The 24149-nt window shown below is 42.5% G+C and overlaps 1 protein-coding gene across 3 annotated transcripts in view; it reads right to left on the bottom strand.

The window, feature by feature from the left end:
- The window catches only part of OPTN (optineurin), a 38564-nt gene extending 15213 nt beyond the window's left edge, over positions 1–23351 (bottom strand). Inside the window, exons 1-8 of one of the 3 annotated variants that reach the window (XM_061436058.1) lie at positions 23127–23351; positions 19684–19774; positions 16928–17104; positions 14987–15189; positions 10536–10718; positions 8226–8299; positions 6307–6441; positions 388–490 (exon numbers count right to left, since the gene is read on the bottom strand). In XM_061436058.1, the coding sequence (XP_061292042.1) occupies positions 388–490; positions 6307–6441; positions 8226–8299; positions 10536–10718; positions 14987–15189; positions 16928–17093 (864 nt within the window). In that variant the 5' untranslated portion in view covers positions 17094–17104; positions 19684–19774; positions 23127–23351. Of the gene's footprint in view, positions 1–387; positions 491–6306; positions 6442–8225; positions 8300–10535; positions 10719–14986; positions 15190–16927; positions 17105–19683; positions 19775–23126 lie in introns of those variants that run through there. The other 2 variants (XM_061436059.1, XM_061436060.1) reach the window with 2 other exon arrangements.
- Between the last annotated feature and the right edge of the window lie 798 nt (positions 23352–24149).

Genomic DNA, 24149 nt, shown 5'->3' with positions numbered 1-24149 from the left:
TTCAAATGAGTAGTGGGAGAGAATAAAGACCCTTCAATTCTACCTGAAGTTTCTGGATCATATCCTCAAATGATTTCATTATATATTGGACAAAATTCCTTTCTCAATTTGTGGGCCTGTTCACTTAGGAATTCTGGAGAGGAAATCAGTCAAGAAGAGATAAAGGAGTGATTTCCTACAATCACTGGGATAGGAATACATCTCACTGCAATTTATAGTGAATGAAATTCAGATCAGGACAAGGAAACAGGAGAGAAATAGAAAATGTTCAACATGACAAATTCTCCTCTATTTCTAAAGCCACAGAGCACACGACTTGGCTGCAGTGCCCTCACTACCCTCCATCCACTGAGAGTGTGGTAACAGTCTTAGACTCTGAGTACCCACAGTTTTGGTGTCTTTCTCCTCTTCTTTCTCTTGTTCTGTGTGCTCCTCTGTCTGGGTCTCAGTCTCAGAATGGTCCTTGGCTTTCTTTTCAAAATCAGAAATTCTAAAAAATTACAGAATATAGAAAAGTTACTTTTTCTTTGGCTTCCAGAGGAATAACAATTGCAGACGCATTAAAAAGAACATTGTCTAAAATTTGGATAAAGGATGAACGTTTTCAAAATCTCTTCATATGCACTGTATTAGCTGTGGTTTTGCTTTCAACCAGATACTGGCTGGAACCGATTTAAGGGATGAATGCACATGGAGGTATAAGATGGGTATACTTTATCTTGAACACTGAAAGACACTGCCTTTTCCACATCACTGTAATGCACAGAACTGTTTTTTTAATTTGTATTTTTATGCGTGTATGCACGTGTGCTACATGAGAGTGGGTGCCTCTTTATAAGGATTCAGCAGAGAGGGAATCCTTATACTTGTTATAAGAAGATCCATCTAAGTTTATGAGGTCCTAAAACAAATATAGCAACATTCTGATACTGAATCAAAGTCATATGAAAACCATCTCAATACAAATGGAATAAAAAGAAACCTGTGATTAAAGATGGTAGATTAAATGTATGCATGTAATTTTTCTCCCACCCTGAATGCCACTAAAATGACTTTGAAAGAATGGAAGAAGAACATCCAAAGGAACTGCACCCTCCCTCCACCCCTGCCCAGCAAAAAACAGAAGATGAAAGTTGGTCAGATGTGTCAGAAAGCAGAAAAAGAAAGCAAGAGTGAAGGGTGAGGAGGCAGAGGGAGGAAGAAAGAGATAAGGAAAGAGAGACAAATGGCAAAGAGGAACACCAAGTTAAGAAAATGAGAGGACTGGTTCAGGAGTCCAGTTCAAAGTAATAGTCATTGCTAGAATGAGAGAATAGAGAAAACTGAGGGTAATTAAGTCAAGATCATTTTTCAAGAACTGAAGAATGAATGAGGCCAAGAGTGTCCAGAACAAATGGATGAAAACAGGCCCCTCACCAAAGCACACGTGAGATGTCAGAAAACTTGGGATGGAGCAAAGAACCTTTGGGGGAGAGGACAAACAAAAGAAGTTTTATGCCAAAAGATCAAGAATCAAAATAGCAATGAATTTCTCAGCCTCAACACCAGGAGCCAGAAGACAATCAAGCACTAATGCTTTCAAAATTTGGTGGGAAAATTATATCCAATATATCAAGAGAATTCTGTATCTAGCAATACTATCTGTTAAGTAAAAAGGTAGAAAGAGAGATTTTCACATATGCAGATTTCAGAAATTAGCCTCCCCATATATTCTTTCTTAGTAAGTTAGTGGAGATATTTAAAGATATTTAGTGAGTAAGATGGAGAAGGCAATGGCACCCCACTCCAGTACTCTTGCCTGGAAAATCCCATGGACGGAGGAGCCTGGTGGGCTGCAGTCCATGGGATCGCTAAAAAGTCGGACACGACTGAGTGACTTCATTTTCACTTTTCACTCTCATGCATTGGAGAAGGAAATGGCAAGCCACTCCAGTGTTCTTGCCTGGAGAATCCCACGGATGGGGGAGCCTGGTGGGCTGCCATCTATGGGGTTGCACAGAGTTGGACATGACTGAAGCAACTTAGCAGCAGCAGCAGCAGCAGGATATAGGGTAAAGACCTACAATTCATAGCCATCATTCCTTTTCACCTTTGAAAAGAACTGACTATCAAATAAGTCATTGGAAAAATACTGATTTCTTTCAGATAACCCTCATTCTGAATAAATAACTTTTTTTCATATTTTAAGAACAGATTTTCTTATACTTTTTCAACTGCTTCAGTTAGAAAGCGCTATAGTTTTAAGATTAATGAAACATTTATAATGTCTGAGAGAATTATGTATGTATATTATATTTATGTATACTTTAGTATATGCTATATACAGTATACTGCTGCTGCTGCTGCTAAGTCGCTTCAGGTGTGTCAGACTCTGTGTGACCCCATAGACGGCAGCCTACCAGGTTCCCCCGTTCCTGGGATTCTCCAGGCAAGAACACTGAAGTGGCTTGCCATTTCCTTCTCCAATTCAGGAAAGTGGAAAGTGAAAGTGAAGTCACTCAGTTGTGTCGGACTCGTAGCGACACCATGGACTATTTATGACTAAATGTTGCAATCATTGGAACCCTAAAACTGTTTCATTATGCCCCCTTGTCTTATGTGGTTTAGCACTCTGCATTTCTAAGAAGTTCATTCACACATAGAAATTCACTGACTTCACAACTCTATAAGGTAAATAAATTTTATCTCAAAGTGTGTGTGAGTATGTCACATTCTATGAGGTCAGTATTTCTCTCATACCAGAACCAGACAAAGACATCACAAGAAAACTATAGACCAACACCCCTTAGGAATACACATGCAAAACTCTTTACTAAGAAGGCTAGCAATCCAAGCCAGCAATATAAAGCAGATCATATATCATGACCAAGTGTGATTTATCCAGGAATGAAAAGTTAGTTTAACATCAGAAAATCAATCAATATGATACATTAATAGAGGTTTAAAAAAACACACACAATCATCTTCATAGACTCAGCAGAAGCATTAACAAAATGTAAAACCTTTTCATGATAAACACTACAACCAGGAATAGAAAAGAGTGTTTCAACTTGACAAAAGCATCTATAAAAAACAAAGCTAATATCACCAATTTAGTGGTGAAAGACTGAAAGCATTCCCCCCAAGATCAGGAACAAGACAAGGATATCTACTATCTCTACTTTTATTTAACATTGTACTGGGCAATCACAGAAGCAAAAAACAAATAAATAAAAGGAATAGTGGTTGGTAAGGAAGAAGTAATACTATTTCTTTGCAAATGACATGGTCTTGTATAAAGAAAATACTAAGGAATTCACTAAGAAAAAATGATTAGTGCTAATAAGTGAATTCAGCAAGGTTGCAGGCTACAAGATCAATATACAAAAATCAGTTATATTTCTCTACACTAACAATGGGACAGTAAGGATACCAAACCAGTCAATCCTAAAGGAAATCAACCCTGAATATTCACTGGAAGGACTGATGCTGAGGCTTTAGTACTTTGGCCACCTGGTGTGCAGAGTTGATACTTTGGAAAAGACCCTGATGCTGGGAAAGTTTGAGGGCAAGAGGAGAAGGGGGTGACTGAAGATGAGATGGTTGGATGGTGTCACTGACTCAATGGACATGAGTTTGTGCAAACTCAGGGAGATAGTGAAGGACAGAGGCACATGGCATGCTGCAGTTCATGGGGTTGCAAAGAGTCGGACATGACCTAGCAACTGAACACTAACAATGAAAAATCCAAAAATCAAATCAAGAAAATAATTTCATGTATTATAGCACCAAAAAGACTGGAATACATAGGAATTAATTTTGAATAAGAACTGCAAGACCTATATGCTGAAAACTATAACACATCATTGGAAGAAATTAAGGATGACCTAAGGAAATGGAAAGAAACCCATGTTCATGGATCAGAAGACTTCATATTGTTAAGATGGCAATGTTCCCCAAATTGATCTCCAGATTCATTGCAATCCCTAACAAAATCCCAGCTTAAAAATAACAAACTTATTCTAAGAGTTATATAAGAAAAACAAGGGACCCACCAAAACAATCTTTTTAAAAGAAGAACAAAATTGGCAGACCTACATTTCAGAATTTCAAATTTTACTACTAAACTAATTAAGACAGTGTAGTATCGCCATTAGGACAGACACTTAGATCAACTGAACAAAACTGAGCATTTAGGAATTAATCTTTACATTTGTTTATGGTCAACTGATTTACACCAGGGGTGTCAGTGAGAAAAAAATTATCTTTTCAACAAATGGTGTCAGGACAAATAGGTATCCACATACACAAGAATGAAGTTGGACCTTCACCTTACACCATGCACAAAAATGCACTCTCAACATAGAGACTTAAATGTAAGAGCTAAAACTATAATAAAACAATTAGGAGAAAACACAGGAGTGAATCTTTGTGGGTTAGGCGGTGGTTTCTTAGCTACAATGCCAAAAGCAGAAGTGACCCAAAAACCAAACAGATAAATTGGATTAGAGCAAAATAAAAAAGAATTTTGTGCTACAAATTATACCATCAAAGAAATGAAAAGATTATTCACAGCATGGGAGAGAGTATTTACAAATCATATACCTCACGTCATTCAATAATTAAAAGACAGTCTAAACTTTTTAATGGGCAAAGAAGAAGATGCACATATGGCCAACATGCATATCCATCACTGGGGAAACAGAATCAAAATCACAATGAGACACCACTTGACGTCCACAAGGATGGCCCTAATCAAGAAGTCAAACACCAAGTGTTGGTGTGGATGCTGGTGAGAATGGAAAATGGTGCAGCCACTGTGGAAAACAGCTGGGTTGTTTTTTAAAATATTAGACAGAGAGTAACCATGTGACCCAACAATTTAACTCCCAGGTACCCAGCAAATTAAAAAACTATGTCCACACATAAAACTGTGCATGAATGTAGAGAGCAAATATTATTCATAATAGGAAAAAAGTGGAAACAACCCAAATGTTCATCAAATGATGAACAGATAAACAAAATGTTGTCTAGTCACACCATGGAATATTATTCAGCAACAAAAAGGAATGAAGATTGACACATGCCACACCATGGATGAGCTTTGAAAACATTATGCTAAATAAAATAAGCCAGTCACAAAAGACCACATGTTGCATGATTTGATTTGTATGAGAATCCAGAAAAGGTAAGTCTATGGAGACAGAAAAGTAGATTACCATGAGGAAAGAGGAATGAGTGCTAATAAGGGACTTATTTGGGGGAAAAATGTTCTAAAATTATAATGTGGTAAAGACTACATAATTCTATGACTATTCTAAAAAAAAAAAATAAAACGTACACTTTAAATGGATGAATTTTATGGCATCTTAATTATATTTCAATAAAGCTTATTTAACTTATATGCAGAGTACATCTTGAGGAACGCTGGGCTGGAGGAAGCACAGCTAGAATCAAGATTGTCGGGAGAAATATCAATAACCTCAGATATGCAGATGACACCACCCTTATGGAAGAAAGTGAAGAGGAACTAAAGACCCTCTTGATGAAAGTGAAAGAGGAGAGTGAAAAAGTTGGCTTAAAACTCAACATTCAGAAAACTAAGATCATGGGATCCAGGCCCATCACTTCATGGCAAATATATGGGGAAACAGTGGAAACAGTGTCAGACTTTATTTTTTGGGGGGCTCCAAAATCACTGCAGATAGTGATAGCAGCCATGAAATTAAAAGACGCTTACTCCTTGGAAGGAAAGTTGTGACCAACCTAGATAGCATATTGAAAAGCAGAGATATTACTTTGCCAACAAAGTTCCGCATAGTCAAGGCTATGGTTTTTCCAGTAGTCATGTATGAATGTGAGAGTTGGACTGTGAAGAAAGCTGAGCACCGAAGAATTGATGCTTTTGAACTGTGGTGTTGGAGAAGACCCTTGAGAGTCCCTTGGACTGCAAGGAGATCCAACCAGTCCATCCTAAAGGAGATCTGTTCTGGGTGTTCACTGGAAGAACTGATGTTGAAGCTGAAACTCCAATACTTTGGCCATCTGATGTGAAGAGCTGACTCATTTGAAAAGACCCTGATGCTGGGAGGGATTGGGGGCAGGAGGAGAAAGGGACGACAGAGGATGAGATGGTTGGATGGCATCACCGACTCAATAGACATGAGTTTGGATAAACTCTGGGAGTTGGGATGGACAGGGAGGCCTGGTGTGCTGCGGTTCAAGGGTTGCAAAGAGTCAGACACGATTGAGCGACTGAACTGAACTGAAAGCCATTAAAAAAGCAATGTATGCATTTTCCATGTTGCTTATTTCCTTCCTTATTACCTTTCTTTGGCTTCCTTGAGGGCAACTTCAAGTCTCTCCACCTTCTGGTTTCCTTCCCTTAGACAATGCAGGAGCTGGCTCACAGTTAATTCCTCAAACTCCACATAATTCCTGGTACCTTCCGCAGATTTGCTCCTGCATCAGGACAGCAGAAAGGTTAAAAGGTTTCAAGAGAATATGAAAATGTCGGAGTCTAAGGATATTACTGGAACTAGTTAAAAAGAACAGCTTTCCAGAACATTCTCCAGTTAATTCTCATTTACAGACCAAACACAGCTGGCCTGGTGACAACCAGCGTCTGGGTCTTCCACGCTGTCCGGGGAAGGAGTGAGGCTGATGAGTAGGCTGACCTTACTCTGCACATGCTCACTCCCTCCACGTGGTCACAGTGTCCACGGCACCAGACCCCAGGACCCACAGAGCCAGTGGAGCAGAGGGAGCCCCGGTTTCGGAGCCCTGCTTTCCTAGAGGACTCATTTCCAAGAAGACCACAGTCACACATGTGCTGCCTGTGGTGACATGCAGACCACTGGTCTTCCTCCAGCTTGACAGAAAACACCATATTCTCAAGTCAGGAGAAGAAAAAGCATTTTTGTTTTTGGTTTCTAATAACTAGAGCACAGAAATGTAGGCCCTGTTGGTATGTCGAATATATTTCTTGACTTCAAACTCAGATTAAATCAAGAGGCAGTCAATGATGAAGAAAACCACGGCCATCACTGCAGTAACTAAACATTCTGGAAAGCTACACTGATGCTAATAGCAGCTATGCCTTCAGTAACCTACCCAAGTTCACACATCTAACAAAGAGCCAGGATTCAGGATTCAATCCCAGTTCCCATCACCAAAGCTCAAACTCCAACCCCAGAGATCAATCTCTGACTCCTTAAAATACTTTCAAACAAGGTAAAGAAGCTGTTATTAAAACACAGCTGTGTGGTTTAAAAGAAGAAGTAGTATTCACACAGCTATACATGGAGAGGAAGTGGCTTAGAAATTTCAAACACAGCTTTCTTCCTTCCCACCACTTTCAGGAAAGTCTTCTGATATTAAAAAGGCAATACGGGGGGCAGGGATAGTTATTTCTAACTAAAAAAGGGAGTAACTTTCATTTCTGCCAACTGCCCTGTTTGGTGAAAGAAATCTAATCCTGATATGCTTATAAAAAAAACATTTTTATAAGTCTATTCATCAAATTATAGAAAAAAGATATTAAAAGTCTCTGAAGGAAGAGATGCTTAGGGAAATTTCAGGTAAATCTTCTTAAGCAGATTCATACAGTAGTAACCTGCTTACAGGGGATGAGCTAATAGTACATTCTAGGTCACAGCTACTTGTAAGAGACTCAGGTGCCCAGATCCCCTGTCATCGCCTCCTTAAGGTCCCCCTACAATTTAAGATAGCTGTCTACTAGGCACAAGTCTACTGAAGACTCCCCAGGTAAGATATCTTGGCACTTTCAAAAAAACAGCAATCACCCAGAGCAACAACAGTCATTGTGATGGAAGACTATCCTATATTAGTCACTTTGCCTTGTACTTGGGAATGAACAGGGAAGCGAAAAAGGAAACATTGCCCTTATCAGTGGGGCAGCCTGGTCCGGGGCAGACTGCACTCATAAACACATTAGGAAACATGGGTCTCTTAACTGAGGAAAAAGCTCATTTTCACTTCTCACCTGATGGAGAGTGGCGAGGGGTTAGTTAGCCTACCAAGGCACCAAACATAGTTTTTATTCTCTACCAGTGGGCTGCAACAATAAATATGAATAGCATTCAAACTGAACATTCTGGAAAGGCCCCAGTGTAAATCAGTAAGTGGCTTTTTCAGCCCACCATGTTTGGCCTCTCAAGGGTGAGCCCAAAGTGACAAGACTACCCAGCGTGCCTGTCTGACAGCCCGACTCTGTCTTCACGTACGTGTCAACGGAATCAGTTCTTGTGGGCCCAGGACTTGTCTTGATTTCTTTTGCTGCCACAGCTGCTTCGCCCTCCTGTAAAAGCAGAAATGACAGAGGTTTAACATAGCATGCCGGTAAGACAAATTCTCCAGCAAAAGAGAAAAAAGGCGAAAGATCAAGAATTTGGATGACACATAACCCAAGGAATATACCAAACACAGAAATGTGAGATGCTTCAGTTCAGCCACTCAAATGGAATGGTTTAAGTTTATCCTTCCCTCAACCTGCATGCCCAGTCAGGATTATAAATATCCAGACGAAGACGAGAAGGCCAGGCTCCTCTCATTCAGCACAGTCATCCTGACCCCGCATACAGGAAAGCTTATCTCCTCTCTCTCTCGTTGGCAGTTCCCTTCTCTACAAGTTAAGGTCACACACAGCTAATGACAATTCCACATACTTTTCCCACACACTCCTTCAAAATGCAAAATATGGGACTTCCCTGGTGGTCTAGTGGTTAAGAATCTACCTGCCAGTGCAGGACACGGGTTCAATCCCTGGTCCGGAAAAATTCCACATGTTGCAGAGCAACTGGGCACAAGTACCACAACCCCTGAGCTCATGCACCTACAGCTTATGATCCTCAACAAGAGAAGCCACGGCAATGAGAAGACTAGCTCCCACTCGCTGCAATTAGAGAAAACCCGTGCACAACCACAAAGACCCAGAGCAGCCAGAGATAAACGAATAAATCTTTAAAAATAAAAAAATAAAATGCAAAATGCTAGAACTTGCTGGAGCCACTTTGGAAAGAAGGCTGTCTTCTGTGGGCAAGGCTCACAGAGCAAAAGGCTGGCTCCCATTTGAAATTCATCTGCTTTTGGGGCCACTTAGGGAGCAGTGGGGGCTAAGACCACTTCAACGATTTGCAAGACATTTCTAGTCCAGTGAGCTAGTGGAAAAATACAGGGGTGGTTTTAGATAATTCTGTATGCGCACACTGTTCCTAAGTCTTGGGCAGTGTTTTTCTGTTCATAGGAGCAAGGCAAGAAAAACATATTTACACTAGAAATAACTGTCACTCATCAGTGAGGGAGAACATTATGGTAACCATGCACCCCAAAGAAAGAAGCCTCATTTGGAAACTTCTGATACGCTCCTTGGACTTCCTGAATTTTATCAGCTATTTGCAGAAGGTGAAAGCTCTTTGATCAACGTTTTCATAATCTTTGCTCGTGTGCAGAATGAGTGCTCTGACACGGTACTTCCTGATTAGTATTTTCTCTTGACTTCAGCCCCTATTCATCTAAAATTTCTGAGAGGCATGGGTGTCAGGGTTATTAACAGCCATTTTTCACTTCTGTTCATCTTTAGTGCAGCAAATAAATGAGAAAGTAAAGAGAGTCATGCTCATATCCAGAGTCAGACATATCCAGTAGTTGAGCTTTTTGTAAGGTGCACTTCACCCCGCCTCACCCCCACTTGTCTACATGTAGGGTTTTCTCTTCTAGAGACACAGTTAAGCTCTCTTCCTGTATCAGACGTGTGCTCTGACGAAGCTGGACCAACTGTACAGTGAAGGACTGGACTTTCCTGTCCTTGTCTCCCTCAATCTGTATTCCATTTTTTTTTTCTAGTAGCAAAGAAGGAGGTTTCCCTTCTAGCAGGACTGCCCACACACCAGCTACCCGCTGACACATGCTTCCCATCAGAACAGGCCAGCCTGTGCTGCCACGCCCAGCTTGCTTCATTTGGGGCTGGACATAAAAGCCAGTCAGACAATGCTGGCTTCAGAATCTGTTCTCGGCGCTTCCCTAGCAGCTGCTGTTGGAGGGGAGGGAGAAGCCGGGTATTCCCTGGGGCTACAACCAGAGCACCTCTGCTCTTGCTTTTCTCCACTTCTTATTTTTAATATTCCTCATAAGACTTTGCCTGAAAAGAGGGTTCTATGATTAGTAAGTGGCGAGCCTTTTGATTTTACTGCATCTGATCATGATTCTGCTTACCTAAGTGAAATGCTGAACACAGCTTTGGAACCTGGGCTGAACAGGTTTATACCCTTTTTTTTTTTTTTAATTTTAGGTCAGCTAAATTATTCAGGATGTACTGGGGAAAAAAAGGACTATCTCTTCAGTCATAAAAGGTAATCAGTATTTTCCATTTCAGCTGTGATAGCCACAAGTATGATGTTTTATATTTATGCTGACTACGCTGAAATTTCCCCACTGTTTGGCTTTCCCATGTTGAAAGGAAGCGCTGATATTTCTAGCAGTTGTCCAGGTGAGGTTTTGTAACTTGCTTAAGACAAAACCAAAACCAATACACTCACAGCCATCCTGATTTCAACAAAGGAGTCTTCGGAGGAGCCGCTTGAGTTCAGCTTGAGTTGCAATTCAGACACGATGCCCAGCAGATCTGCCTTTTCAGCTTGGAGGCGTGCCACCTGGGTCTTCAGCTGTTCCACTTCTTGTTCCACTTCTGCCTTGGGGACCTTGGGGTCCCCAATGATGTCCTGGAAACAATGTGGAGCAAAGTGAACGAATGAATCAAGCCAAGGACTCAGCCATCAGACTCACGTGCCTCTATACCTACTGGTAAGACAGCTGTGCTTTACAGTAGGGAATTCTAGTTTTTCCTCGGCAATATATTTTGACATACCATTTAAAATGGAAAAATTTACTTTGTTGTGTGCAAATAATAGGAAGTTAAAATAAACTCAAACAAGGAACGTTTCCTCAACATGCTGAAAGAAATAATCTGATTATCATGAAAATAACCAACCAGACTTTGGCAATGGTTGACTAGTAAACTGCAGCCCCAAATCCCAGAAAATAAAGATAAAGAACTGCCACAACTCAACCTCTTGCTTTTTTCCTTTTTCTCCTTCTACCCCCTCTCTCCTCATACTTGTCATTTCTCCTTAGAAGCCAAAGCATGAAGGGCACGACAGTACAGTGATAGCAAAACACAATGAAAGGTCCAGAATCCTCCCAGGCATGTAGGTTGGTTGTTACAATATTCTATGCTGGTGCTTTAAGGTTGCTAAAGGTAAATCTGTTGAGAAAGAAGAAAACTGAAAATTCAGAGGCTGGTACCAAGCGTGGAAAATTAATTTTGGCCTCTATAAACATTAATGGGCTTCCCTTGATAAACTAATAAACATTAATATTTTCCTAATATCGAGTACCTGTTGTGTTCATCCTGTTGCAATTACCACATATGACAAAGTCATAAAAGAAAGAGCCTGCTGACATGTGTTGTTTTTACTTGGGAGAAGGGAGAACAGACTCTAGTCTGCACTCTGCTAATCAGAGCATGTGTTGCCTTGAGCAGATTCCCTAAATGTCTTGGCTTCAGTTTTCTTGGATCAGAAAGACTTGGTACCATGTGGTCTCTGTGGTCTCCTCCAGCTGTGACCTTCTTGGCCTCCTGATTTCTTCCCTCACGGTTCTTATGGACATGGCACCACCAGAACTATGTATACTTGAGATTACCAGAGGACTGCAACATTGAAAATTCACCCACCCACTCACACACACACATACACACACACACACACACACACATGCACACACACACAAACACCCTCTGACAGATTTCATAAGGAATGGTAAACAGGCCCAAAGGCTCATAGTAGAACCAAAAAATTCTCAGAAAGGCATGTGTATAAACCATAAACCAGCTAGTCTGTGAAGTGTTAAGAGAGTGAGGGCTAGGTAGTAATTGGCACATGGAAGTACCCCTCACACCAGTGGAATCGCGCTCTGCCTTCATCTGGACCATCCCCTTGCTAGGAAACTCTCACAGGCTTTAGGAAAAAGCAACTCATAAAACTGAAGAGTTAGGTCTGCAAGGAAAAGTTCAAAGCTTGTGCAATCTCTCCTGATAATGATTCAGACCACAGAAATATACATTTAAAGGCATAAAAATGAAAAAAAGGAAAGGTACTGCCTAGGCTGGAACCAGGAAGCAAGCAGGGAAGGGGAAGACCATGCCCTGTGAGAAACCTTCACATCCACCCTCTTGACCTTCCTGAGGACACTGAGTGGAATGGACTTCTAAAAACCATCTTTCCACAAAGGAAGGAAATAGAGTTTTAAACAAGTGTCTGAGGACCAGGGATATAAGGCCATGACTCTTGAGTCTCAGAAGTCAGGTTAATTTTCTTTTTTCCAATTGTGTGGATCTCTTCTTTATCCTTGGGCTTCCCTGGTGGCTCAGACAGTAAAGAATCTGCCTGCAATGCAGGAGACGCGTATTTGATTCCCATGAATCAATCAGGGATCAGGAAGATCCCCTGGAGAAGGGAATGGCAACCAACTCCAGTATTCTTGGGTGGAGAATTCCATGGAGCCTGGCCAGATAGAGGAGCTTACAGTGCATGGGGTTGCAAAGAGTCGGATACTGCTGAACGACTAACACTTAATTATCCTTGGGAAATTATGGATCTGCAAAACACCTTGTGAGGTGACACTTAAAATTTCTCTTCATTTCACTGTTAAGGCTCTGTCCATCATCTTCCTGGATGAAACTTCCAGGGTTAATGTTCTCTGGGATCTCAAGCCCAACTAAATTATTTCTGTCTTTCATCACTTTTTGAGCACTTAGCATTGATTAGCCTTCAGGAAACAACAATTTCCCTTTTTCTGTGCTTCTATTGTCTTGGAAATGTGCCCAGGCTGATATGTCATTTTATAATACAAAACAAGTCTAATGACCTTTGCCTGGCAATCCGTAGTTAAAAGTCAAAAAGGATTCTTTAGACATTTGTATACCTATTGTGGCTTCCCAGTTGGCACTAGTGATACAGAACCTGGCTGTCATGCAGGAGATGTAAAAGATGTGGCTTCAATCCCTGGGGAAGATCCTCTGGAGAAGGAAGTAGCAACCCACTCCAGTACTCTTGCCTACAGAATTCCATGGACAGAGGAGCCTGGCGAGCTACAGTCCACAGGGTCGCAAAGAGTCGGACAGGACTGAAGTGACTTCAGTTCAATTCAGTCGCTCAGTTGTGTCCGACTCGTTGCGACCCCATGGACTGCAGCACATCAGGCTTCCCTGTCCATCACCAACTCCTGGAGCTTGCTCAAACTCATGGCCATCGAGTCGGTGACTTACCACCGCACAAACCTATGGCTGATTCATACTGATGTATGCCAGAAACTAATACAATATTGTAAAGCAATTATCCTTCAATTAAAAATAAATGAAAAAAAAAAAAAAAAGGATTCTTTAGGGATCACCATGATGTCTGTGAAAAGTGAAGTCGATCAGTCATTTCTGACTCTTTGCAAACACATGGACTATAGCCTACCAGGCTTCTCTGTCCATGGGATTTTCCAGGCAAGAGTACCGGCTGCTGCTAAGTCACTTCAGTCATGTCCAACTCTGTGCGACCCCATAGACGGCAGCCCACCAGGCTCCCCCATTCCTGGGATTCTCCAGGCAAGAACACTGGAGTGGGTTGTATTTCCTTCTCCAATGCATGAAAGTGAAAAGTAAAAATGAAGGCACTCGGTGGTGTCCGACTCTTAGCAACCCCATGGACTGCAGCCTACCAGGCTCCGCCGTCCATGGGATTTTCCAGGCAAGAGTACTGGAGTGGGTTGCCATTGCCTTCTCCAGGGGATCTTCCCGACCCAGGGATGGAACCCCGGTCTCCTGTATTGCAGGCAGATGCTTTACCCTCTGAGCCACCAGGTCTGTAATTCAGTGAAATCAAGACAGAATCAGTCATATCTCAGCCTCACCCTGAGGATTGAAGGGCAGATCTCAGTGGAAACTCCCTGCTCCCTTCCCTGTGCCTCACAGAACACAGGGGCAACCCTAATGGCTTGAGGGGGTAGGGGAGGGGTGTCTGCAGAAGCAGCAGCAAAGACAGGTCAGCGTGAGTGAGTGAGTGAGTGAGAGGTCTTGAGAGCCTCAGTAAATCAGGAAGATGAGAGGCTAAATTACAAATAAACACCTCAAGTGGTCCATGAAACAAAAATTGAAAGAGAGGTGGGAGGGGCAAGTGGGGGCCTGGGAGGCACAGCTTGCGGAGAAAAAAACTGATGACCAAGGGTTTTGAAGAATCCTCAGTGTCTCTTTGTCCCAAGGACTCATTCCTGAGTCCTGCCTATAGTTTGCTTCAGCGGATCTTCTACACTGAAAGAAGCTGTCCAGAGCTCCAGCTTCCGATCTCAACTTCTTCCAATATCGGGACCTTTCTGGAAAACCTACAGGACTTTTCATTCACATCTTTGATACCCGTTCTCAAGGGTATCAAAGCACATTTCTCAGGTTCTTTGAGTTAGTGGAAACGTGGCAACCTTACAGCCTCATATCACACAATAATATTTGTCAAACCATTTTTCAAAAGTAAATGTAAAACACAAAGTAAGGAATCTATTGTAGATGGAGAGAAAGGACAAGGTCAGTAAGTGAAAATTCTGAGCGACAGATTTTAAAAATGTAATTCTATATCAAGGACTAAAGACCAACATTTGAATGGTTCCAGGCAGAGGTCTTTCTGTACTATGTATAATGAATACAAAATATTGATTTATAACCATAACACTCTTTTGACTATAATCAATAAAGTCAAAGTTTGACCCATTTCTTTTCTTCACCAGAGATTACACACGACCCTTAAAATTGCAACCAATCTTCTCATCACTCTTCTTTCAAGATAATGCAAGCATCTAGCCAGAACTCTGAGTTTTGATCTCGAAGTCTAGACAGGTAAGATCCCACTGCAAATATGAACATGATAAAATTACAACTGATCAATCCACTCACCTCGAATGCCCTTTCAGTTTTCCCTGTTAGCGTTCCGAGTTCTTGCTTCAGTTTTTCATTTTCAAGGCTCAGTGCCGTTAAACGCTCTTTGGCTTCTTTGCTCTGAGTCTCAAAATAAAGGCGTTCTTCCTTCTGCTTCTCTGTCCAAGCTGAAAGCTCCTCAAATCGCCCTTTCATAGCTTGATTATTTAGCTTCATGGCTTCTGCATGAGGTTTAGAGGGAGAGTGTTAAAACACCAAGGGACGGAACTTGGGGTCATGAAGAGAACCTCCCCATAGATCACCTCACCACATAGCTGTGAACCTCAAAATGCCAGGGTTGGCCTGGGCTCCAGGGTCAGCTGGAAAGACTACATAGCAAAAAAATGAGTAGTTTCTGCTTTCAAACAGGACTAGGAGGTCTAATGTCACCGACTGCCCTCAAGAGTCTCAAGAATATAAAACTGATTTTATTGATTTATTTTAACAAAATGCCTATTAATAACTAGCTAGACTGAGGTCCATACTCCTGGATTCCAACACTGGTTCTGCCAAAAGCCATGGCTGGAGATATTAGAATCCTTTCTCTTAAGGTAATATTTAGGACTAATTCTGTAATAATAGCAGCCTTTTTATTTTTCCTTTTAAATTTAGGGCTAAATGTCATTCTGCCATTTCCCAGAAATACATAATTTTATTCTTACCTGTATCCAAAAGTAAACAATAGGAATAGCTTTAGCCTTGCTGTTGTTTAGTCACTAAGTCACGTCCAACTCTTTTGCTACTCAAAGGACTATAGCCTGCCAGGCTTCTCTATCCATGGGATTCTCCAGGCAAGAATACTGGAATGGGTTGCCATTCCCTTCTCCAGGGGATCGTCCTGACCCGGGGATCAAACCCACGTCTCCTGCATTGGCAGGTGGATTCTTTACCACTGAGCCACCTGGGAAGCAGTTTTAGTCTTACTGAGAGCTAGTCCTGAGAAACGCTGGACTGGAAGAAATACAAGCTGGAATCAAGACTGCCGAAAGAAATATCAATAACCTCAGATATGCAGATGACACCACCCTTATGGCAGAAAGTGAAGAGGAACTAAAGAGCCTCTTGATGAAAGTGAAAGTGGAGAGTGAAAAAGTTGGCTTAAAGCTCAACATTCAGAAAACGAACATCATGGCATCCGGTCCCATCACTTCATGGGAAATAGATGGGGAAACAGTGTCAGACTTTATTTGTTTGGGCTCCAAAATCACTGCAGATGGCGACTGCAGCCATGAAATTAAAAGACGCTTACTCCTTGGAAGGAAAGTTATGACCAACCTAGATAGCATATTCAAAAGCGGAGACATTACTTTGCCAACAAAGGTCCGGCTAGTCAAGGCTATGGTTTTTCCTGTGGTCATGTATGGATGTGAGAGTTGGACTGTGAAGAAGGCTGAGTGCCGAAGAATTGATGCTCTTGAACTGCGGTGTTGGAAAAGACTCTTGAGAGTCCCTTGGACTGCAAGGAGATCCAACCAGTCCATCCTGAAGATCAGCCCTGGGATTTCTTTGGAAGGAATGATGCTAAAGCTGAAACTCCAGTACTTTGGCCACCTCATGTGAAGAGTTGACTCATTGGAAGGGACTCTGATGCTGGGAGGGATTGGGGGCAGGAGGAGAAGGGGATGACAGAGGATGAGATGGCTGGATGGCATCACTGACTTGATGGACAGTCTCAGTGAACTCCGGGAGCTGGTGATGAACAGGAAGGCCGGGCATGCTGTGATTCATGGGGTCGCAAAGAGCTGGACACGACTGAGCGACTGAACTGAACTGAACTGAACTGAAGAGCTAGTCCTGTGCTCTATCTCTCCCCAGGGAACCAGGTGCAGAGAAAGGGATTCACCTACAAGCTATTACCAAAGGACTGTGCTCCCAAAGGCCGCGGGTGAATGGAGAAAGATGGGGTTAGGTTTCGCTTACCTTTCAGCTGATGGTTCTCGATTAGAAGCTCTCTCATCTGCTGCAGCAGCTCATGTGGGGTGAACGTGTCCAGGTTTGGGTGAGCCAGATTGGGGGGTCCATTTCCTGTGGTTTCACTGGGGCTGTCCCCCTTCTCAGTCAGGCAGCTAAGTGGTTGGTGGGACATGGTAGCAGTTCCTATAGAAAAATCACAAACTGAAAATATAACCATCTCCCTCTGCATTGGGTCCCCAGGAGTCCACAAACCCATGTGCAAGTCCTAAGAAGTATTCTAGAAGGGGCTGACTTTCTTTCCCATTACATTTTGAGCAAGCTTGATTCTTCCGTTCAAACAAGAAAGATACATCCTTGCTTCAGTCTGTATGTACATGTCTGTGCATAAGAATATATAAAGGAGTACAGTGAGGAGGTGGATGATGGAGGAGGAAGAGATGGGAATAATATCAAGATGGTAAGAAATCCTAATATGAAGTGTTCAAGAGGGTTTCTGTGTATGTATTTGTAGATGTGGGCAAAGTATTATGAAGTTGATTTTTTCCCAGAAAAATGTTTTAAGCTCAAATCTCCATATTTTGGGTGAACTGTATGGTATATGAATTATATCTCAATAATTAACTGTTACAGAATCTCCATATTTTATTTCTCATATTTTTGGCTAAGAGGAAGGGGAGAACTAACATATTTCAGATAATTACTATGTGCTCAATCATCACACCAGAGTGTCAAGGTCTAATCCTCACTAAAACTCAACTAGATGGGTATTTCCTGGGTGACAGAACTGAATTCATGGAGCTCATCCAAGGTCACTTAATGAAAGGCACAATCGAGCATTAAGGATGATTCTAAAACCCAGCCCTGTCATACAATGAAGGTACCACTGAATACCTAGGCTTTCATAGTTTACTTTTGCAAATCACGCTAAAAAGACTGAGAAAATCTTGCTTAGTTGTTGCATATTCTGAGACTATTTTAAGCATATAATTTGTAAAGGGGTCACTGTGGCCACAAATAAAATGCAGGGTTAGTTGCTCAGCTGTGTCCGACTCTCTGCGACCCCAGGGACGGTAGCCTGCCAGGCTCCTCTGTCCATGTGATTCTCCAGGCAAGACTACTGGAGTGTGTATGCCCTTCCCATAAATAAGATAGATGGGTATATCCCAACTGTATTTCTGTATGGCCTACCACACCTCAGCAAGCACAGGAATCAAAGACTGTGGGCAAATGTTTTCATTTCCACATTTCACAAAGATGATGATTCGTCTTTTCATGAGGCACTGCAGGGTCACTGGAAGCTGAGGGGAGAGAAGTGCTCTCTCATCTAGCACTGTGTCATAACCTCTGGGTGTGTGCTCTAGATGAGCGTGCGAGGCTGCCCCATTCAACTTACCCAAAGTTCAGATTCTACCTCATCCATCCATCCTGCACTACCAGCAATCTTAAACAAATAACTAAGGCTTCCAGAAGCCTTTTTCTTCCTACTTCTTAGCAATGAATTGCTTACAAACAGGTTACTTACTACTAACTTACATTGTCACTGTGTCCCAAGAACCACATCCTTGTAAATAGCTCCCACACGTGCCAAAGGAACCTGGCACTGCTGGCAGGAGGGCCAAGTACAAACGACTGTTTCTCTAAGAGACTACCAGGGACACTTTGGTTATGGTTTTTGTTAAGTTCCTCAATGTGTGAGGGGAGAAGCTGGGGAAAGTACCAGCTATTAGTGCTCGTAAGTGAATGCAACAAACCCTCGGAGGGCAGAGCACTGCTTCTTCCCCACTCTGGCAGGAGGCAATTTCTGGGCTCTCTGGAGCCCTCCCAGAACTGAGAGCCTACTGATCTGCTCTCGGTCTAAAGGCACCTATAGGATTAGAGACAGTGCAAGATACCTGTAGGATTAGAGACAGTGCCACTGCTGAGGGGAGAGCGGGCCCTGGCACTGACAGCCTGCTGACTTCTCTAGAGCAGCCAGCACAGGAAAGGCATCCTTGGAATTCTTTAATGAGGATGGCGATTCTATGAAGTGTTAAACATGGATAAAGCATTCTAAGTCTTTTGAAAGCAGCTGTGTTTTACATATCCTGATTATTAAGAAAGAGGTACACTGCCGAAGTGTGCTGTTTCTTGGCATGAGGTGACCAGAAGAGACTACTTTTGTTTTCCCCAATAAAATTATTTGGGTTATTTTGCATAAAATAATTTGGATGATAATAATTTGGAAAAAGCCAGTTTCTGGCTTTCCATAAAACTCACTTTTTCACAGAACTATGCTGGAGCTGAAATTTCATAAAAATGGGTTTTTACTAAATAAACAGTGCTCCTATCTATTTTGCAGAGAATTCTAAATACCTGACAAAGGCAAAATCCTTGTAACATGTTTTATTCACTTGTCAATATTAAATTTCCTCAAATTTTCAAGGATTAGACTATACTTTTCAAAAGTAAAAGGAAACATTTAACAGATTAAAAAAAAGTATCTAAAGCAGAGGGAAAGATGAGGGGAGGGGATGCATGAACAGAAGGGAGGAGAGAGGAGGGAAGGGAAGGGGAAGAAGTACGGTTCCTTTAGATACTTTTCATCCTTGACTTTTTGTTATATCTCCACCAAGACTTGAGATACAACCATAACAATTAAAACCAGTTCTGCTTACCAACTTTCTGGTTGCCCAGGTTTTAATAGAGCATGAGGAAAAAAAACAAAACAAAAAACAGAGTTATAATAAGGGAGACAATACAAAAATAAACTGGAAGACACTAACCAGATATGTGACCTTGAGAAGACCTCCTGCGATGGTTTACTGACTTGTCTAGCAAATGATGATCATTATGGTTGCTTTTGGCTCAAAAGAGCTGTAAAAAGTATTTTTAAGGTTCTATCAAGATCATGGTCTAGTTCCCACTGTTCTACACATATATCCCAGTACCCTCATGGTCATGCTACCCTCTCTCACTAATACAAATGCCTGTCCCAATTATAGTGAATTCTTTGTTATGCAGCATTGCTAGAAAAAAATTATTTGGTTATTTAAACATCATAGCAATAAGAAGTTAGCATAAATGCCAAACATAAGCATATAAATACTGTAACCAAACTTTTGCTAAAAGTAATTTAATTGATTTTTGGTGACTCAAAGTGCATTTTATGATTTTAAATATTTGAGGGGCCATCATTAGAAGCTGTCACAATACAGTGTATATGTGTGATGTCTACTTGTAGAATGCCAGGTAGAGAAAGCTGAATTCTCTAAATGTTTAGCATCCCCTTGAACTATTTTCAATTGAGAAAATGCAGATAGGATTAAATCCTTAAATCCTTACATACAAACATCCTTAAAGGTAATGGAAACTGGACCTAAGCCATTTACTGCAAGGTTCTGCCTGCTTAGTAACTGAATTTCTCATAAAAACCCAACCAATCTGAATCAGAAATGCATCATTTCTAGGCAGAAGGGTGAATTAATAATTAAGCATGGGTATGTCAAGATTTCACCAATGAGGAAGAATGGGAACCACCTGGAAGGTGGAAATCAAAAGCAAAATCTCTAGATTTTATTGCCAGATTCGCTATTTGAATTCCTGATTATAATAATCCTTCTTAATTCCAGAGGTCAAGTAATTATAGCAGTGACTTGGCTTTGTAGGCATGAGCTTGAATTGCATTCCTGAGTCGGTCTTAAAAATGACCCTGCCCAACTTCTTATTTGATGCAAGAATGTCCTGCTGGTTTCCATGGCAGATGGGCATATAGATCAGGCTTGAATGACTTCAACGACAGAAGAAATAGGCACATGACCTTAGCAGGCAACTGCCCATTCTATTCCAGGATGGCTGGTGACTGCCAGAGTCATTTTGTATCCAACAAAAATCTGCCTTATACTGACTTCCACCCACTGGACTTTGGACTAGCAAGAATAATACAGAATAAACCCATGCCCTTACCCTGGTGTGGCTGATTCTCTGAATTTGCTAAGTACTCCCAGGTTTACCCCTCACACGCAAAAATTAGTTTTAAACAGTGAAAACCTATTTCCTGACCGTAGAGAATAGTTGGCTATTGGCAGATTCTGGCTTGGCTTTTCAAGGGGATTGAGTAACATTCTAAGATTGCACCAACAAAATTCTTCACAATCCTGGAAAAAGAACTCAAAGTACACACCCTATTACGGGGCAAAAGAGGCCTTACCTTTTATGCCAGAAATGGCAGTCTGACTTTTGGACATACAGAAAATGGAAAAAGACTTAGCCTCATCTACCAGGGCAGGAGCTACACTTGATGACTCCTATTTCCTCTTCCCGCGAATCTAAAGGGTAACCCAGTCCTGTCACTCCCACTTCCTCTCAATCTCCACCAGCTTAGGTCAGGTTCTCTTGTCTTATCTGGCCTACAGCAATGTTGTCTTCCATAGAGGAAAGGGCTTTTGTCTATTCTGTTCACTGCACTGTCTCTAGCACCCAGAACATTCCTAGAAACATATGGGGGTTCAACAAATAGATGCTGATCAATTTACATAGCTTCCTCCATTGTCTGACTCATCTCTTTCCATTGCAGCCCCAGTACCTCCATGGTTTCTTCCCCAGCATAAGAGCATCCTCCTACTTTTACCCTTCCCATACAGACAGAGCTCCAGCTCCCGAGCAAAACAAACACGGCTTTTCAGAGTCTGGCCCCCACTTACCCACCAGTACCATCTCCTGTCACCAACACCACTCATGCCTGGGGCACATTAAAGAGTTCACAGTTTCTGGCCTTCTTTTGCTTTTCTACCCTTCCTCGAGATGCCTAGACTTGCTATTACCCTGGCAAACGTCTACTGGACAGTTTAACGTCCAGCTCAAATAGCTGTCTTATGTAAAAAGACCTACACTTTCCTCTGAGTACCCAGTAGTGCTTTATGTATTTCAGTCGCTTGGTTCTTTTATGCAAAGTACTATATTATCCCATGCCAGTCAACTTTCCCATCAAACCTAAGTCAAGGTGTTTATTGTTCCTAGAGACTGACACACCGAGAGCAGGCTCTCAGTAAACATTTGTTGAAATCAAATGAAACTATCAAGTTATGAGGTAAAAGCCTTACACTAGTAAAACACTTTCTGCTCAGTAGGCAACAAATCCAACATAACTAGTATTACGAGTTTTTCCTACAGTTTTTCAATGGCACTCATTTCCAGATTCTTGAACTAAACTTATTTTGAAAATTACTATTTTAAAAACATCACTACAAAGGTATCTGGGCGTCATTTCATAACACATATTTCATCACTCAACCCATATATACATATGTCAAAATGAAAAAGAAAACTTAATTTTTTTTCTGAGTGAAACAGATTTTATTTTCAAAACACAGTTTAATTTCCCTCTTTTCCTTTGAATTTACTATTCCATAAATTCCAAAGAACATGCCAAACACTCCAAGTCTTTATAAAATTCAGAAAGAGTGAGGCTGGGAGAAGAGAAGACACCTGTGCTTCTACCTAAGGTGGGGGATCGCATGGGAAGGTAAAACAATGACCAGTTCCTTTCAAAAATACAGTCTGATTTTTTTTTTTTTTTTGGTGTTTAGTCAGAGTCCACAGCATAATATGCAACTTGTGGTCAATTACCAAAAAAGAAAAAAAAAATACTACACCTGGCCAGTCCCTTCCAAACTGGGCCTATCTTGGAGTTGGGGGAGGTGGCCAGGGCCCCCTTGCTCTTCTCTCCTTCAGTCAAGGAGCAAGCATGAAAGGTTCTTCTGTTAATAATTGTTTAGTATTTCCCAGGCAAGGATACTGGAGTGAGTTACCATTTCCTTCCCCAGAAACCTGCATCTCCTGCATTGCAGGAGGATTCTTTACCACGGAGCCACCACGGAAACCCATTGCTAATAGTGACGCTTGCTTAACCAGATCGATCCTAGGCTTTTGATGTTCAAAGTTTCGGTTTCCCACTTCATCCTTACGCAGTTCTGTGGCACATAATTTCCAACAACAGTTTTCCTGGAGGAGGAAGGAGCCTAGCTGGAATCTGAGTTACATTTTCTGTTAGTGATGCTTACTGCCTACTGCTTACACAACAGAAACAACCCCTCTGAGGTTCTCGCCTCAGCAAATATTCATATTCTCTACGTATGTATCTATACCTACACACACAAACACACACACAAGCTCCCCCAGACACAACGGTTTATGAAGATTCCTTTCAGCTGTTCAGTAATCCCATCACCTTAGAGAGCGGCCACTGGCTCTTCAGTGTACTGGGTCTTCTCGTGGAGCTAGTTTTTACGTCTCTCGAAGGTGTATCCTTAACCCCTTCTCTTATAATGAAGAACCGGCTGTATAATCATCCCCAATCTGCGGAAGCATGTCACCCTTAAACCACCTTCATGACCTACAGAGGAAGTCACCTGCGGCCAGCCTGGCGGGTAAAAAAGGGGGAAGGGCACTTTGGGATGGACGCCCCTGCTGCCCTTTGGCACCAGGTCAAGATCGCCAGGGCCTGGAAACCCTCCTAGCAAGCGCCGCCGTCCCACTGGAGGAGACGCCCCACCCCTCGCCACCCATGTCCCTACCGGCTCCGGGTCGCAGGGAAGGGGGCTTCGGAACAGCTTCCAGGGCGGAAAGGGAGACCCTGCCCGCCCCCCGCCCTAGCTCACCGGCGCCCGGGCTCCGGCCTCCCTCGGGTCACTGCTTCCTCGGCATGATGCCCGCTGGGAGAGGGCTCCGGACCCAGAGGCAGACGCCAAGCAGGAGACCCGCCGGGGCAGCGGCGGGGGTTGGGGAGCTTTAGGTTGATTTGCGGCCTCGCGACCCCGCCCAGCGCTGCTCAGCTGACCGCCGCGCCAGCCTACTCATCTCCACCCGGGAATTTCCCAGGCCCCGCCCATCAGGCCCTGCCCCTCAGGCCCCGCCCTTCGGTAGGCCAACCCCGTAGGCCCCGCCCCAGCGCTCCGCCCCTCCTTTTTCCTCCACCAGCCCGTGGTCAAGGCCCCGAGCCGGGTTAATGCGGACTGCGCCAAGGTGTTAGTGTGACGGCCGTGAAGGACGGGGTTAATTAAAGCAAACTGTTAAGTAAATGAAGTGTGAGCAATCGGTCGTCGTCGAAGAAAGTCCTTTTAGAAGTCGAGCCACAGGGGGTCGCTGCATCCCACAGAAAGAGGGAGATGAACCCTCAGTCTCTTGTTAAAGGGCTTACATTTAGATACAGTTAATTGAGCACGCACTGCTTTCCACCCGATTTTGCCCTTGA

This window comes from Bos javanicus, chromosome 13 (genome assembly GCF_032452875.1).
Source record: "Bos javanicus breed banteng chromosome 13, ARS-OSU_banteng_1.0, whole genome shotgun sequence".
Classification (NCBI taxonomy): domain Eukaryota; kingdom Metazoa; phylum Chordata; class Mammalia; order Artiodactyla; family Bovidae; genus Bos; species Bos javanicus.
This window is presented reverse-complemented; position numbering and strand designations above follow the sequence as displayed.